Source organism: Gymnoscopelus braueri (genome assembly GCF_963280865.1).
Source record: "Gymnoscopelus braueri genome assembly, chromosome: 13".
Taxonomy (NCBI): domain Eukaryota; kingdom Metazoa; phylum Chordata; class Actinopteri; order Myctophiformes; family Myctophidae; genus Gymnoscopelus; species Gymnoscopelus braueri.
In genome coordinates this window covers 37,480,858-37,498,296 of record NC_137615.1, presented here as the reverse complement: position 1 = coordinate 37,498,296, position 17,439 = coordinate 37,480,858, and the positions used below count along the sequence as shown (strand labels likewise).

Genomic DNA, 17,439 nt, shown 5'->3' with positions numbered 1-17,439 from the left:
AATGGTAGATTGAATGGGGAGACTATAGTCGATCCCTAGGATTTGATATGTCTTATTAAAACGTGGACTGAACTGCTGAATGTCTTTACAATTAATGTTTTGCTTTCCTAGACTTCTGCAAGTGATATCCTCAACTCTCTCACTTGTTAATAGTTGAGCTCTAAAGTTCTTAATTGAGTGAATGGGAAATAAAAAAGGACAGAGAAATGTTTCTGTGCAGTTGAAAGAGCATTTGAAAAGCATTTATTTTCTTTGGTAAGCTTAAAATGAGTTAGTCAAACCATAGCCTTCTCCAATACTAGGTCAATGTCGCCACCCAGTGGATATCCCTTACAAGTACCCCGTAAGAAAAGTCCACACAAAATGCAATATTGCACATAAAAAAACCTTGTGATAGGTACTAGCAGTGCTCATAGATATATCATAAATACTGTGAGGGCACTTGGTGTGTAAATTACTAATAGCTCAATAACACCTCGACCTGCAGTGAAATAAAGTTGAAATTTAAAGTGCAGTAAGTTTAAATGGGATATAATCATGTGACATAGGGCTGGGCAATTTATTGATATTAATATAATATAATATATATATAATTCATGGACTAATCATATTGTGGGATGTTTTTAATACTGTGAATCATGATACACAACTTTGTTATCTAAATTAACAATGCAAAGTTGTAATAAACGGATACTATTTTGTTTCTCCACAATCGCCCAGCCCAATGACACAGTGAAACCATCTCCACTTCCATCTCATTTGTTTTTCTGGGTGTTTCGTCTTCCCACCTCGGTAGCCACCGACCCCACAGTGGCACCCAACATCCCGCCAAAAGGCCCACCCACAAACAGGCCAACCAGTGCTCCCAGTAGAGCCTCCCGTCTTACCATCTTGGGAAGCCTCTTGATCCAGCCCGTCAGCTTCTCCCACAAGCCCCAGAGGAACGAGGGAGGAGGGGAGGCCGGGGTAAGGCTGGACGAATTGAAGATAACATCTATGTCCACAGTCAAATCCCCTACACTCCTCTCTGCCTCCTCTCGTACCTGTTCCATCTCCTCTTCGTCAAAGTCTTCCTCTTGGATTGACCCCGCCTGCCCGTTGGCCTCCGCTCCTCCTCTCCTCTGTCTCACTAGAGCCACCTGCCTCTCTCTCACCCTGGCCTCAGCCTCCTCATACAGAGCACAGCTGAGGTGGTCTACCGGTTGTCCGACTTTCTCCAGCAGCTCCTCCACGGCTTTTCTCCTCTCCTCCTCATCGTCTTCTTCACCGCCAGCCCTTGTCTGCAGGACGTGGTAGCGGTCCCCACATCTCTCCGTCAGCTCCACAAGGTCTGGGCGCTGTGTGGAGAGAAATTCCTCCAGCTGCTGGTCTTGGTCCAGCTGGTCTACATGGGTGAAGAGCACCACGGTGAAGTCGCTGATTGCCCGGGAGCCAAAGAGCTTTTCCAATGCATCCAGAGCCTTGATCTCCTCGCCGTCGGCCGGACGGTTCACAGGAACGCACAACAGGAAGGCATGGGGTGCGGGGGTTGATAGGGCAATGAAGGAGGAGATGTGATGTTTGGCTTCTTCAAGAGGGCAGTTTGAGCTAAAGCAGTCTGGAGTGTCAACAATAAGTACCTGCACAGAGACAGAGAGAGACAGACATAGAGAGACACAGAGAGAGAGAGAGAGAGAGAGAGAGAGAGAGAGAGAGAGAGAGAGAGAGAGAGAGAGAGAGAGAGAGAGAGAGAGAGAGAGACACACACACACAGACATACATACATACAGACAGACAGTCAGACATGTACAATTATAAGCCTTTAAAACTTGAATAATAAACTTCCCTGGAAGATTAAGTTGAACGAATTTTGAAAGTCGCTGTTTTCTCCAAACCCCTATTTACTATTCAAGCGTGGATTGCCCAAGAGCAAACGTGATCTGTAAATGGAACCCAATAAATCCCCATAATTTACCGATCTTCCTGCAACCTCCCCTCTGTGACGCTGGCACTCCTTGGTAGCAGCAGCAGCAGCATCGCTGCCATCATGCTGGGGCTGGAAGACTTGCAGGCCTAGTATGGCGTTCCCAGCTGAACTCTTTCCTGCTCCCGTCTGGCCGAGCAGAACCAACCTTAGCTCTGGTAACAGTTAAGCAGTGGTGGAAAAAGTGCTCACATGTTTTACTTAAGTAAAAGTATCAATACTGCAATATAGAAATACTCTGTTAAGTAAAAGTCCGGAATTCAAAGTTTACTTGAGTAAAAGTACAAAAGTATTGGTATCAAAATGTACTTAAAGTACCAAAAGTAGAAAGTAGGCCTACTCATTATGCAGAATAGAAATAGAAATAAAATAGAAATCTTTTGAAAATAGCAGATCTACAAGCTCACAATGGCAATGCATGGTGGTGCCACACATTGTGAGCTTGTAGATGGATATTTTCAAATGGCCGAAATGTATATAGGGCTGAAGTGGGTAATGTTTAATGTATGTTTTGTAATAATAATAAAAATCTACAAAGTAACTATAGTTTTCAAATAAATGTAGTGGCGTAAAAGTACAATATTTGGATCCAAAATGTAGTGGAGTAGAAGTAAAAGTGTTGGAAATTGGAAATACCTCAAAAGTGTGTGTAGCCTACTTAAGTACAGTACTTGAGTAGATGTACTTAATTACTTTACACCACTGGAAGAGACGGCGTGAGTGTCCATAAACCCGTTAGATATTATCTTTTATTACGTGTTTATTGATTTTCTAACAGAGCCATAAACAAACAGCTGTTTGTGGGACAGCCTAATAGTTAATTCCGACAGTGCGCACTTTCGTTTAGCTAGTTAGTTCGTAAGATACGTTGTAATTGACCGACATAATAACTCATCTCTCTCCATCAACGTCATATTCTGCAGCCGTGCAGCTGCTGACAAGCGGTGTAGCCGCCGCCGCCGTCTGGTTCCAACAGCCGATTCCCGGCCCAATGTTCAGCTCCAATCGGAACCTCTCCCTCCGCTGATGACAGGCATGCAAACAGCCCCGAGGTGAAAAAGGTGACAACATGTTGTTTTCTTTCGGGTCAGGTGTCACACAATTGCCCTATTTGGGTTCAAAAAGGTGACTGTAGCTGAAAAGTGACACTTTTGCATGTCTGTGATGAGGTTCCACTGCGTAGAGTGCCGGCAGAGTGCGACACCGGCAAACGGTGGCCAAAATTGTTAATTCTAACCCTTTTCCGCACATCGTATCCAAAAAGTAAAGGTATTCCCCCCTGCTCACAGATGTTTAAGATTTTAGCTGTGAAGAATGTTTTACCGACGGGTTGAAACAAGCGTTTAAATCGCTTTTTTAGTCAGCCTGTGGCCTGTCAACCCCCGTCCGCATGCGCAAAGCTGCTCCCGTTAAGGTTGCATTGCGAAAACATGGCACAGGCAGGCTGACTAAAAAAGCGTTTTAAACGCCTGTTTCACAACCCGTCACTTAAAATTTCTTTACCGCTAAAATGTTAAAGATCTGAGAGCAGGGGGGACTACCTTTACTTTTTGAATACGATGTGTGTAAAAAGGTGAAAATCTACAGTATTGGCCACCGTTCGCCGGTGTTGCACTCTGCCAGAAGCGGGACCTCAACTCGGAGCTATCGTGGAGAGAGAGGTTCCTAACGGGCCTATAGCCGATGTAATGGAAAAGCGCATTCTTCTGCCTACACACACGTCAAGTATGAGCGAATAGGGGAAGGTGTCTCAAAGAATATGGTTATTTGGCAGAATCGCGGAAAGTTTAGAATATTTGGCGGTCCCGTTTTAACATTTCACAAGATCTGTGGTTGTTGCAATGACCTGCACTACAATACTTCACCATATGTTGCGCTAAACTGTGTTGTTTCACCCGGTGAAGGAATGGCGGATTCGGCCAAGCCCCGAAATACTCGTATGTGTCATACTCGTATCAAAGAATAGGGAGCGGCATCCATGGGGGTGATGGGACATATTTCAGTTTTAATCTGTAGCAGTCGTATGATGTACAGAAGACTTTAAAGCGTGCAATAAATAAGCTATATGTAACAAATCATAAGGCTTACCTTTTACTTGTTCATTCCGTGCCATTGCTTATTCGCGTTTGCCCAGGGATGTACAGTAGACACTTCCTGACTCACACTTCCTAGTGCCTGACTCACCCTGCTAAAAGTATTCAACACTGTAAACACGTGTAGACAGTACTCTACTGGACAGTACTGTACACTGTAGAGTAGTCTGCTGTGATCTCCAATGCCGCCTGAGTAGGCTACCTTGCGAGAAATGTAGCTATCAACAGTGGTAAGTACATTTACTCAAGTACTGTACTTCACTTTTGAGACATTTTTACTTTACTGGAGTATTTCCAATTTTCAGTACTTTTACTTCTATTCCAATACATCTCAGAGGCAAATATTATACTTTTACTCCACTACAATTATTTGAAAAATTTAGTTACCGCATGGTTACTTTGTAGATTTTGATTAAGTAAAAAATGCGAGTACTTGCCTGAAGACATATTTCCTCAATATATCAATGCCTGAAGACACATTTTCTTTTTAGAAATATGTCTTCGGGCATTGATATATTATATCACAGGCATTGATATATTATATCAATGCCTGAAGACACATTTCCTCTTTAGAAATATATCAATGCCTGAAGACACATTTCCTCTTTAGAAATATAATATCAATGCCTGAAGATATGCCTGAAGACACACGGCTACAAATGTATCAATGTGGCAAAAGCAATGTAACCTCTTCTGTTATTTGTATTCATGTGTGAACCTAAATGGACCTACAGCTACAGTACCTCGTTTAAGTAAAAAAAAAGCTGTGTCTGTTTGAAAATGTATCATTTTATTGTCATTTCCAACTAATGGGCAATAGCCAGCAGGAAATGTATTTAAACTCTGACGTACAATATTGTGCTTTTAAAAAAAGCTCTCCATTACCACAAAATTGCTCTTAAAAGTGGTTTCTATATTGAAACTTCAAAAGTGAACTATTGACTAGTTTGCATGATCTGGAAAAGAATGTGGTTTCTATACATTGTCAAAATCCTTTATGCATGGTAAAATAGCACAGGTATAAAACAACAGGGTATTTAAAGTACTTACATTGTAAAAGAAAAATAAGCAGTTGTGAAATATATTAGTCTTTTGTTGGTGATGGACAAAAAGAGACTTGGACCCTGACTATGTTTATCTATCCATTTGTGTAGAAAAAAGTAGTCTCTATATCACTGCTTATGAATGTGTATGTACATGTCACACTTGCATACTTATCAGTCAAATGTGCTTGACAGCCAAACAAACAGAAAAACATCCATACAAATACACATACGTTCCTACAAGAACATACAGTAACACTAAAACCAAGAGATGCCAAATTTAAAGTGATCAATCAAATTGTTTTCCTTAAAAAAAAAGAAGCACAATTAGAAAATAAAGACTTTTAAAATACACTTTAAAAACATGTCGGTACTAGAAACAATTTCCGGTGCCAAACAGCGGCTTAAATAAACGTCCATGTTCTGAGTGCCAGTTCTATAAATGACACATCTGTCTGGTCTCATTTCATGGCTAAAATACACAAGGACTGGTTGAAAGAATGCTTGTGCTGTCCTCACTTCATCAGTCAAAGTCCAGGCATGATGTAGGCAATGTTGTCCAAGGTGTTAGACTGAAATTAAAAAGAGAAAAATATATCTAAAAATGTTAAAGCCACAAATGCCTTTTTTTGTGTATTGGTTGGGGCTACATACAAATAATGATCAATTACATTTGTCCAAACGAATCTGCATCCATTCACTGACTGGGGTGCAATTAACTCTCTCAGTGCCAAGCCCCGAGTTATCCCGAGTTTTTTCTGAACGAAAAATCCTGAGTAAAAAAAAAACAAAAAAGAATATCTATATATCTATATATATATATATATATATATCTCTATCTCTATCTCTATCTCTATCTCTATCTCTATCTCTCTATATATATATATATATATATTTTTATTTTATTTTTTTTTTATTTTTTTCAATGTTCAGAACCCAAGATATCATTATCTGAAGATTTGCAGCTCCATCCACTCTTTGTTTAACTTATTACTGAAAAGGGCTGTATCTCGCTTCCTAAGCACTTTTTTTTTACTTGAAAAAAAAATTGCTGGCAGTTTAGAGAACATATTTTTTTATTTCATTGGCACTGAGAGAGTTAACACATTGGCATACTAATAACAGCGATGGACTAGGGTGGAATCAAGAGGAATTTAGTTGACAGATAGCAACACAAACACACATGAATGAACTCTTTACAACTAACTCAAGTGTAAAATAAATATTTGCTCACCCTTTTGAAAATCTGTATTCAATTTCCATTCAAGTCTTACATATAGACTTATTATGAAATCATGTCTCAATGGGACATGTGGACAGGCAGTTTTCTCCATGCATCCCATTATGTATGTCCAAGTTCGATATTATTTCTCTCAAGTACTGGAACTTAGGGGGTAAGAAATGCATGCTGTGTTGTATTCTGCTAACCACAAAGCAGCTGTAATTTTCTTCCAATCACTTTGTTTTGTTTCAGAGGACAGAATATATGGTAAGCACATAATGTAGTTATACTGCTGTGTGAAATGAGAAGCAGGCAGTGCTGAAGACAGCAGAAAGACGGCGTATATATACACCGCTAAAAAATTGGAACACAAAATTGGTCTGTTTGACTTATTTATTTAAGTACAAGCCGACACGCAAACCTCTGAATTTCACTGAGGAGGGCCCTGTCAACTGTGGATTTGTTAGTGTGCTCCCTTGGACATGTGTTTCACATTGGATTTAGTACATGTTGACAGGGAGGAAGGTTGCATAAATTTGACAAGTTTCCTATTAGCATCTTCACTCTTGACTTTGTGGTGGTTTCAACAATGGCATTACAAATGTGCCAGTGTCTTAAGGGGATGGTTGTGACTTTTTTGTGGTGCGCCCGGCCCATTCAAACCTGACAAATCCCCTTTTTACATTTGTACTTTTGCCTTGCTTCGTTCCGAATAAATTTGGAAATTGGATACGGTTGGCAAGGGATTTGGTTATAAGCTGGGACGTTAAGTTGTTTTGTTTGAATGAAAGGATTGGGCCCGTGGGAAATGACACGCTTGAATATAAACCAAAGAGGTTGTGGAGCTGAAACTACTAGATCGGCGTTCATGCTATATGAATAGATACCAGTAACGTACCAGCACAGTGCGAGGACATCCGTTGAGCTGTGGAATCTGTGCTGTGAGACATGTCAATGGCCCCAGGGCACACAAGATGGAGTCTAAGAGGACAGACAAACTTCCTGACACTGCTACCATCCCCTAAGAAAGGAAAGAAAAACTGTTTATTGGTTTTGCTGCACAAATGTGATTTGATATTATATTAATGTCATGGGAAGTATGGTCTTGACAAGTCAGAGATCCAGAAGCCTAAGGAAGACATCCTCACACAATTTATTCACACCGAGTGGTCTAGAGTAGTAATGTCAACTCCATAAACTAATGAAAAGTACCAGATCATGGCATTGCCTCCAAAAAATAAGTTCTGAATTGCACCTTTAAAATGTGATACAATGGGTCCACTTCCCATAAGAGCTTTCCCCAGCCCTTGTGTGTACCCTGCATTCTATTTGTGGTATGTGTCTGTCTTCATACAAACCTCGGTTTCTTGTAGCCGATGGCCAATGAGAGACAGGGATTCTCCAAGTAGCTGCAGATGAGCTGCTGCATCGATGGGATCGACATCAGGGACTCGCGCCGGTGACAGAGACACACCGGTGGACGCTCTCGGAGGGGACACCAGCCCTGTTGTGATTCCTACACCTTTTATAGAACCTGAGACAGAGACAACCGACAATGATTACGGCTACTAAAACAATAATGGTGCCATTAACATTACTGGCCATTAATGGGGCCATTGGTAGTGACAGGTTATCTTATGTTAAGTACCTGTCCACATGTCTCATGGTGTGGTTTAAATTCTCAGAAAATGTATCTCCGTTCAATAAAAGGTACATGTCAAGTATTCTTTCTCCCCCAAAATATCTGACTGGCATTCTACATGTGGGGTCATACCCAGTCTGAGTTGTGTTCACTGGGTCAGACCTGTTTTAATTAATGCTTTGCAGAGAAATAGTGCCTAAGAAACTACAGTACTAAGATTTTCACAGGTAAGCTTCAAAAAGAAATTACCTGAATTAAAAAAAACTACATTTGGGTGAGTCTAAAGGCCAGTCCAAACGCAACGAGTTGCAACTGCAACTTCTTGCAACTTCTTGCAACTATTATCCCCAAATGGCACCGGTCTGCAACTGGTCAGTACAGACCGCTGCAATTTCTTGCAACTGGTTGCAAGTTGCGACTAGTTGCATTGGTGTGAACTGGCCTTAACACTTGTAAGTGAGTTTCTAGTAGAAATGAAGAATTTCATCGTTTTTATGGAAAGGTAAAGCACCTAGGATAAGGAAGGAGTTCTTACAGAGAAATAGTTCTGAAGGTGGATTAGCTTTGCCTAACCTCAGAAATTATTATTGGGCAGACAATATACACAAAATGATACTCTGGATACAGGAACCTTCACTGACCTGGTGTGAACTTGAAACCAAATCATGTCCTACCACCTTACCTACATCTAAATTGCCTATTCAACCTAAAAAAAATCTCAGCTAATCCAATTGTGGCCTCTACTTTAAGAATTTGGTCTCAATTCTGAGTTGCCCTTGGACTCCGAGGAATGTCTAACCATAGTTCTATTCAGAACAACCACCTTTTTTCCCCGCCCAAGAATGATGCAGCCTTTTCTTTATGGCAGAGAGCAGGCCTTGTTAAGTTAAGGGATCTTTATATAGACAACATATTTTGTAGCTTAAGCAAACTGTGTGAACCTCCCAAATTCTCATCTGTTACGATACTTTCTGGTTCAAAATGTTGTCAAAAATAATACCTCCTTCCCAAATGCTATCCCCAATTCTTTAATTGACACAGTTTTGGACATCTCCATGACTGGGAAAGGTTTAATTTCAAAGGTTTACACTTAAATTTCTACTCGTACAATAATTTCTTTGGACAAATTTAAAACAGATTGGGAACACGAACTGGGTAGGGTTATAGATGATGAATTCTGGGAGGATGCTTTAATGAGAGTGAATGATAGTACATCATGCGCTAGGCTGAACCTAATACAATTTAAAGTGGTGCACCGTATTTATTTTACTAATCTCAAACTCTCTAAAATATACCCCAGTATCACAGATTCTAGCAATAGATTTCATAAGTCCCCAGCAAACATGACACACATGTTTTGGTCATGTCCCCGCCTACAAGGTTACTGGACTGCCATTTTAAACACCTTGCTGAAGCTTGGAACATAGAGTTGTTACCGGGTGCAGAGATGGCGTTGTTTGGATTTTTCTCAGATCACCAACTTATTGGAAGGGGTATACTACAGCAGAATCTTGCCTTTGTATCTTTATTAGCAAGAAGAAGAGTGGAAATCAATACTGGCCCCTAAAGCATCTGTATGGCTTAAAGACCTCATGATGTATCTAAATTTGGAGAAAATTAAATTCAATCTGAGGGGATCACCGGGAAAATTCGATCATGTTATGGGGCCCTATGATTAAAAACATAATTAAATTAAAGACGTTACAGGACAAATAAAACTACCACCATCGATACGTTGACAAGCTCTATGTTAAAGGGAGAAAATAACGGGTTGTTACTTTTTTTGTATACACACCATATGTACCATGGGGGGGGGGGCCAGGAGGGATAGCGAGGGAAATCATAATACTTATGAATTGATTGATAGATTGATTTTTGAGCGGTGTAACCGCTCCTATAAGAGGGTTTAGGACCCATCCGTGGCGAAAGTTTTTCTTTCCGTCGTGAAAATTTGTCTTTCGCTGTGACGCCATGCTGTGGAAAACACGCCCATAGGCTAAGCTCTGCAGGACGTGCTGTGATTGGCTAGCGAGACGCATGATGAAATTAATAATAATGTAAAAATCACACCCAGTGTGAAGTGGGCGGTGTGGTCATCACAGTGGTCATCATAGTGATGGAAGCTCACTTCCAAAAAAAATGATTTTTGGAAGTGCATAATCCTATTTATAGGTTATTAATGTCATCATGTGTCTCGCTAGCCAATCACAGTGCTGAATAGAGTCAGCCAATAGAGTCAGCCAATCACAGTACAGCTAGGGGTGTACTAATGGGCCAATCACAGTGCAGGAAACTAATACTAATGAGGTGTCCCAACCCCACTTATAGGGGCGGCTACACCGGCCCCAAAAAATTAAGCACGTCACTTTGCAGGACGTGCTGTGATTGGCTACCGAGATGCATGATGAAATTAACAACTCATAAATAGCACCGCTCACTTCACACTGGGTGTGTTTTTATATATATATATATATATATATATATATATATATATATATATATATATATATATATGTAAGGGCACAATTTTATTTTATTTGACTTTTGACATCCTATGGCTATTGGATATAAAAAAGAAAGAAAAAAATAAATGAAAAGTTCACGGATGGTTACCTTTGCTTTTTCCATCTGTGGAGGTCTTGCGTTTGACCGTGGTGGCCTCGGCTTTGTTCTGTTTGTGCTGCAGATACTGTGCTTTCTGCCTCCACACCTGAGCAGAAGAACAGAACAAAGGGGGCCTTTTACATACCAACACCACAAGCCCTAATGACATAGCACTCAGGGCACTTCCAAAGATATTTCTGACATGTGTTAAAAGCTTGAACTAACTCACCAGTTTATCTTTCTCAGGCATAGCCTTCCATACCTCTGCAAGCTTTTTACTGAGCTCTCCAAACACTGTAGATCAGAGATACAGACTGATTTAGTGCCAGTTCATTCAATACAATGGATTACAATTCATTACAGTTCAGTCTGAGCATGTGTGACACATAAATCATACATGACTTCAGCCTGTGATAGTCGACTTGTTTAAAAATAAATCGTCTATAGCAGGGGTCTTCAACCTTTTCAGGCCAAGGACCCCTTAGCTGAGACAGAGATGAAGCAGGGACCCCCTCTACATATTGTATAAAATTGTGCTTCGGATTAAACTTTTTTGTTTACTTGGTCTGCTCTTTTTTCCCTCTACACCTATATCTCTTTGCCAATAATAGCCGATCTACAAGCTCACAACGCCTCGCAGCGGGAGGCGTTGTGAGCTTGTAGATCTGCTATTTTTGGCTAAAGTTCACCTCAGAAAAGGGATGCTAGGGTTCAAGTGGTTAAGGTAAAAAATAATCATATCACACAAAGATTTGGCGGACCCCCTGTAGTAACTCTGAGGACCCCCTAGGGGTCCCGGACCCCCTGTTGAAGACCCCTGGTCTATAGTCTAAATAATAGAAATCAACACAACTATGTACTAAATAAATAAAGACAAATCATAAAGTATAACCAATTAACTCATTGAGTGCCCAAATTATTATTATCTATTTCTGGCCATTACGATTTTTATTTTTTTATTTTTTCAAAGTAAAAAAACAGTGCTTAGGAAGCGAGATACAGCCTTTTTCAGTTATAAGTTAAACAAGGAGTGGATGGAGCTGCAAATCTTCAGATAATGATATCTTGGGTTAAAAAAATATATAACACGTGAAACACGTTAATGGCACGTTGCACCATAGCGCTAAAACACGTGAAACACGTTAATAGCACTCAATGAGTTAAGAAAAGAAAATAACAAAGATTTTGTTTAAATCTTTTGTTCAATTATACTGAATGACTATACTGAATGTTAATATTTTTATGATCCACCTAGTCAGGGTTAGCCGTAGAATTTCAGCAGCCCCAAGCAAGACCTCACTCTAGCGCATTCTCACAAGTTCACAACCTGAACGAACTTCTGTCATATGTTTGTATTACCACACATAATGTATAAATAAGCATGCAAAGACTAAATTGAGATGACTAAAATGAAATTGATTATGATGATACACTAACTGAGCAGAATAAAGTTACATCATTTATCTTCATGCTTTCTCTCTTATTTGAGTTTGCTATTTTTTCTGCACCAGATCTTTTCTCAGACATGCTGAGGCATGATGCAATGATAATCCAACACTATAATTGCCTGACAGGCGATGGCAATCTAGAGTGCAGCACCCACAATTTAAAATGTTAGATTCATTGATTAACCAAAAAATATACTGTATACATAATATTATAATAATAATAATAACAACACTAAATGTTAATAATAAATAATAATAAATAAAATGTTTACTTTGTTTATTGGGTCCAGCCTTAAGTCCTTGACCAAGTCCTGGCTGCTCTGTGTTGATGTTGACCCGGTACTCCTTACAGAACACTTGGTACGCCGTCGTAGGCGCTGTTCGCTTGGGCTTCTTGGGCTGCTGTTTGAATTAAGACAGAGAATATGAGATTAAAAGATTTATTTGTCATATGAAGCGAAATCTTGGTGTGGCAGAGTCGGCAGACTATGCCAGACTGTGCTAACAATGCCCAATATAAGGTATAATACAAATAAGGTAATACAAATTAAGCAAAAGTACTTACCGGTAAATAAGTAAATTTAAGTGCAGAGAATTTAAGTGTGGAAAGAAAACAGCCTTAATACAGAATTTGGTGTAGTGAACGAACATAAATTACTGTAGCAGATATGTGATATCAGATCATGCTGAGACACTACTGGCTCTGCTATTAAAAACATGGAGGAAGAAAAAGTTCTCCTCACCTATATTGACATTGACAGAACTTGTATCAATTCTTTTTTTTATTTTAAATTTTTTTTCACCCAGTGCCAATTGTCTAAGTAATCCTGGGCACTACACTCCCTCTGCCAACCTAGGGAGAGCTCAGAGCCGAGCTCATGCCTCCTTCAATGCATGAGAGCTAACAAGCCTTCTTATCACCCGACAGGGGGAGTTTCCCTGGTTGGACGTAGCGCGTGGAAGGAACACGTTAATCCAACCAGTTCCTTTCCCCTCCATCAGGCGGCCGGCTGGCCAGGGGGAGGCAGTATAGTGACCAGGATTAATTTACTGCATGTTTTTGTGAGGATACCTACCCTAGGGAACACGGGGAGAACATGCAAACTCCACACAGAGAGGCTTTAACGTTACCTTGTCTTTATCCTTCTCATGCTTCTCTTCCTTCTTTTCTTCCTTCTTTTTCTTCTTTTCCATCACAGGGGCTTTACCTTGAAGGAACTCTTGTGCAGCAGGGGTGCCCAAGGCATACATAGGACCCACTTCAAGGTGGTGGTACGAGGGATGGTTGTAACCTCTGGAGCAGTCTGGATTAGACCATGAGGGCTAAAGTGCATTGGTCAGTGGTTTTAAGCCTTCTATTATGAATATATATATATATACACACAAACACACACACACAAGATAAGTAATCGATAGAATAATCACTAAGACTATCAGTGGCACTGAATGGGGCTTTAATGTTACCTTATCGTCATCCTTCTCATGCTTCTCTCCCTTCTTTTTCTTCTTTTCCGTCACAGTGTCGTTAGCTGGAATGTGGTGTGGAATAGGAGCGCTCTTATGGCCCCCCATGGCATACATAGGTCCCACATGACTGTGTGGGATGTACTCTTGGGAGTGACCATGACCTCTGGGGGCGTCTGGATGAGACCCTGTACAGAAGAGATGTAAATAATCAAGTTAAATAAAGACACATGTCTAAATACAGAATCTGATCTCACTTCACACATACTGAACCAGTTACTACATTATGGGGTTAATATACTGTAGCCATAGGTTCCGTGCTCTTTTGCACGTGTAGTTTAAGCCCAGTGTTGTTTTGTATTTCTGTTGTTAAATATTTGTTCAATAGTACTTGACATTTATCTTATTACATGGCTTTGTTGAATACTTATTTTTATTTAGTTCTGTCTACCTTATTTATTAGCATATTATTTATTTATTTGCATCAGTACTTGTTGCCTAAAATTTGTTCATGCTTACTTGTTCACATATGCTATGTACATAATTTAGAAAGATACGTGCTGTTTGCTTATCCCCAGATGCTGAGTTGTTTAATATGCCTTTAAAGTCCTTGAATTAAGACGATGTAAACTCAGCTACAGCATCATGTTCACCCACCTCCAGATCCTTTACTGTGCTTCTTCTCTTTTCCACTCTTCTCCTTGTCCTTCTTCTTCTTACTCTTCTTGCTCTTCTTCTTCTTCTTGGACAGGTGTGTGTACGAGTCGTCTATCACCAGCTCTCCTGCCTCCAGCTCCCCTCCGGAGGAAGAGCTGTCATCTCCCATGCCTCCTCCATAGTGACCTGATGAAGAGGACAGAATGAGCGCTGTATCACTAAAAGCTAGGAACAACAAACCTCAGGTGTGTTAAATAGAGGGGATGCTGGCTGTCGGCTTGAGTTCCAGCTACTCAGAATCTATCCTGAAATTGTGTCTTTAGTGCGGCCCAACCTGTAGTTCTATAAATTGATTCCAGGAGCACCATGAACCATTTTTGACAAATAGGAGCATTTTTGTGTGCTTGGTTCAAAATGTTAAAACTATAGTCTATAGGATTAACAACAACCACTCCAACCACTGCAGATGTGCTAATTATATTGTATTAACATACTATACTGTATAAATTGGCTAAAATAATGCAGGATTCATTCAAATAAATCAGTAGTTTTAAGCTCCTCCTGAAACGGTATTTGGCTAAAAGTGAATTGATTGTGAGACTCGACCTGCTAATCTGGTTGCCATATTGTACAATTTCCAACCAGAAGAAATTATGGATAAAAACAGGAAGCAAAATTATTTGGAGGGATTTGAATTTGTGCTGATTCACAGAGTCTACTGATGACCAAAAAGACTGACTGTGACAGACACACACATACACACACATACAAGATGCATCCAAGAGAAAGTAATTTAATGCTCTCTTACCTTCCACCTCCACTTCCTTCCCCACCACAGGCAGCGGATCCCGACTCTGCTGCACTTTCTTCTTGGGTGACTTGGAGGGCGGGGCGCCCCGCTCCCGATCCTTCTCCTTCCTTGCACCTCCTTTGGACGTGTGGGATGCTGAGAATGACGGGTAGCTCTCTGCCTCCTCTTTCTCCGGTGACATGATGAGCTTCATCTTCAGGCCATCTGCCTCGCGCAGTGTCAATGGCTCCTCCTTTTGGGCACCGCCGTGGAACAGGGATGATTTGGACGAGGAGTGCTTCTTGGAGGACGATGAAGATGAGGAGGGCACAGGGCGTGAGTGAGAAAGAGAGTGGCTCCCTTTGTTCCCGCTGCCTTCACGCTTGCGGTCCTTTGAGGAGTGAGAGGAGAAGGTAGGGTAGGAGGGCTTCTTGTGCAGGTGCGGGCTGGGGTCCGAGCCAGTGGCCATGGGCGAGGTGATGGCCTGCAAGAGGCCCATTGCTGTGTCTGTAGGGTGTGAGGAACCGGCGGAAGGGGCGGAGAGTGGCGGGGAGCGATCAGTGGACTTGCGTTTCTTCTTGTGGGGAGGAGGACCAGAGCCATCATGGTCTTACGCAGTGGAATGAAGGATGGAGGAGAACAAAGAGGAAATACCACACAATCAGACAACTGTTTCTGTCAACAGAAAACAAAACCAAATTCAAGCGTGACTGTATGTTCCCACCTCTCACCTCGGTAATAGTAGTCATCGCTGTGTTTTTTCTTCTTCTTGTGTGAATCGCCACCACCAAGAAGGAAAAGTTCTGAGTCCTAATTTAAAATAAGACTGAGTTTATACGTAACGGCTCACAGAAATCAGTGAGGTCTTCAAAAACTTGTTTTGATAACCTAGCGTCTTTAAAGCTGCCTAATGTAAATTACAAGATAGCAGATGATTGTGCAGAGATGATTTTACCTTGGGCCGTTTCTTGGACGACTTGCGGACCTCAGCGGCAATCTCCTCTTCCTCTCTGAGCAGGTCCTTGTATGACCTCCTCTTCTCTCTCTGACTACGACCAGCCACAAGGCCCCTGTCTCCCTCCATACCCACATCTGAAAGAAGCATAACATAATTATTACGCTGCTTACCTTGAGAAGAATATGATGGCACATCTGGAATATAAGGGAATGTGTGGTTTATTACATCTATTGGCAAGTGCACCATATGTAGATTAGGCCCCAGTGATTAGTATAAAGTTCTTCATTTTGTGGTGTTAACTGTATGGTGATGTAATATAGTGTTAAATTATTCAGAACAGCATGTGCACTATTAAGTTATATTAGCAGTAATTACCCATCCCACCGGCTCCTTTACCCTTGATCTCTTCAAAAGCCATGACTCCTCTTCCTCAACAGGATTTCTTGCTGCAGGACAATGCTGACAACATGAAGACAGGGCAATGATCTGTTACACAATTATATGGTTCAACTCATGTTTTAAACACAGGTAGGTAGGGTATGATAATACAAGTTAAAGAAAAATGAGTTTTATGTCACTCAGTCGGAACACAGAATATTATTAAATCAAACAAGCTGAAAACTTTGTAAATTGTGTCTTGAGTTCATAACTTAAAATATCATACTCATCATGACTTAAACTATACCAAACAGAACTGAAGCGGAACATACTTAGATTCTTACAACTACAGTTAATACTATCACAAGTTGAGCTTAGCTATGAAGGAGCGACCACTTTGCAGGAGCATCTGTCATCATAGTTGAGAGTTTTGATTGATTGATGTACTTTATTTAGTAAGACATGAGAACATCAGTATGGAAGTACAAATTCACAATACAAGGTCTACTAAACTGGGAGGCTCATTAAGCACTAAGCTTGTTTAAGATGAGATCCCCATGCACACAAATCATGATGACATATAAGAGACAGAGACTGAAGATCACTTAGTTAACCGACCAAAAAGACAAAGACCCCTAAATGCGCAGCTTATTTCAGTAATGGTACCGGTTTATCGTTTACAAAACAGTACATAATTGATAAGACAAATTCCCGCCTCCTTTCGTACAGATACACAAACACACCCCCTTCCATTCACACTTTGAGTTCTTAACTCCCAACATTTCCACCGCTCGCTCTGCCGCGGCTCAATGCGCTCTGCTTTCCGGCCACAGCTGCAACCACAGCCCGTGGCTTTCAAACACCGCCTAGGCCCGGTTCTTCATAAGTGGACGAACACAGTGAATTCCATGCATTTTTACTTCACACAAGTCCGCGTGCGTACCGGGGCGGCAGGGTGTTTATTATAGAAACACTAGAACTGTAAAAATGCACGAATTAATTCAATTTTACTACCTCTTTGGGTTCAACGATTTACGCGGGTCCGGTCGCCATCTTTGATATCAGTAGACAACAATGCGTGTAGAGTTGGGGGAGGGGCCTAGCGAACGCAACCAATCAGCGTCGAGAACATGTGGCCATACTAGAAATACGTTGTATCAGCATCAGAGAGGAGGAT

General features: G+C 41.0%; 2 protein-coding genes across 9 annotated transcripts; both read right to left on the bottom strand.

Moving 5' to 3' along the window:
• Positions 1–221: 221 nt before the first annotated feature.
• LOC308098105 (GTPase IMAP family member 7) lies at positions 222–4,278 on the bottom strand. Its single transcript, XM_080446344.1, has 3 exons — positions 4,052–4,278; positions 1,955–2,118; positions 222–1,619 (listed from the first exon to the last, which is right to left on the bottom strand). Exons 1-3 carry the CDS (start codon positions 4,074–4,076, stop codon positions 756–758), a joined length of 1,053 nt encoding a protein of 350 aa, XP_080302470.1. The 5' UTR covers positions 4,077–4,278; the 3' UTR covers positions 222–755.
• A 571-nt stretch (positions 4,279–4,849) lies between these two features.
• Positions 4,850–17,327, bottom strand: hmgxb4a (HMG box domain containing 4a). Of its 8 annotated transcripts, none has more exons than XM_080447254.1 (14): positions 17,277–17,327; positions 16,260–16,343; positions 15,882–16,018; positions 15,651–15,736; positions 14,945–15,535; positions 14,137–14,322; positions 13,480–13,667; positions 13,147–13,338; positions 12,288–12,417; positions 10,797–10,861; positions 10,577–10,673; positions 7,680–7,855; positions 7,220–7,342; positions 4,850–5,671 (listed from the first exon to the last, which is right to left on the bottom strand). In XM_080447254.1, exons 3-14 carry the CDS (start codon positions 16,016–16,018, stop codon positions 5,627–5,629), a joined length of 2,016 nt encoding a protein of 671 aa, XP_080303380.1. In that variant the 5' UTR covers positions 16,260–16,343; positions 17,277–17,327; the 3' UTR covers positions 4,850–5,626. The 8 variants fall into 8 exon arrangements, with proteins under 8 accessions (XP_080303380.1, XP_080303377.1, XP_080303382.1 ...); XM_080447251.1 differs by having other exon boundaries at positions 15,658–15,736; XM_080447256.1 differs by having other exon boundaries at positions 12,288–12,414; positions 15,658–15,736.
• Positions 17,328–17,439: the final 112 nt, after the last annotated feature.

Bases quoted from the DNA above. Each gene is read 5' to 3' on its own strand.
- hmgxb4a (XM_080447250.1), bottom strand. The intron at 15,536-15,650 runs GTGGGAACATAC...CCACTGCGTAAG, and splicing joins TACTATTACCGAGGTGAGAG to ACCATGATGGCTCTGGTCCT. The intron at 10,862-12,287 runs GTAAACATTTTA...TCTGATCTACAG, and splicing joins GGCTGGACCCAATAAACAAA to TGTTTGGAGAGCTCAGTAAA.
- LOC308098105 (XM_080446344.1), bottom strand. From the start codon at position 4,076: ATGGCACGGAATGAACAAGTAAAAG. The intron at 2,119-4,051 runs GTAAGCCTTATG...AACTGTTACCAG, and splicing joins ACGGAATGAACAAGTAAAAG to AGCTAAGGTTGGTTCTGCTC. The intron at 1,620-1,954 runs GTAAATTATGGG...GTCTCTGTGCAG, and splicing joins GGGAGGTTGCAGGAAGATCG to GTACTTATTGTTGACACTCC.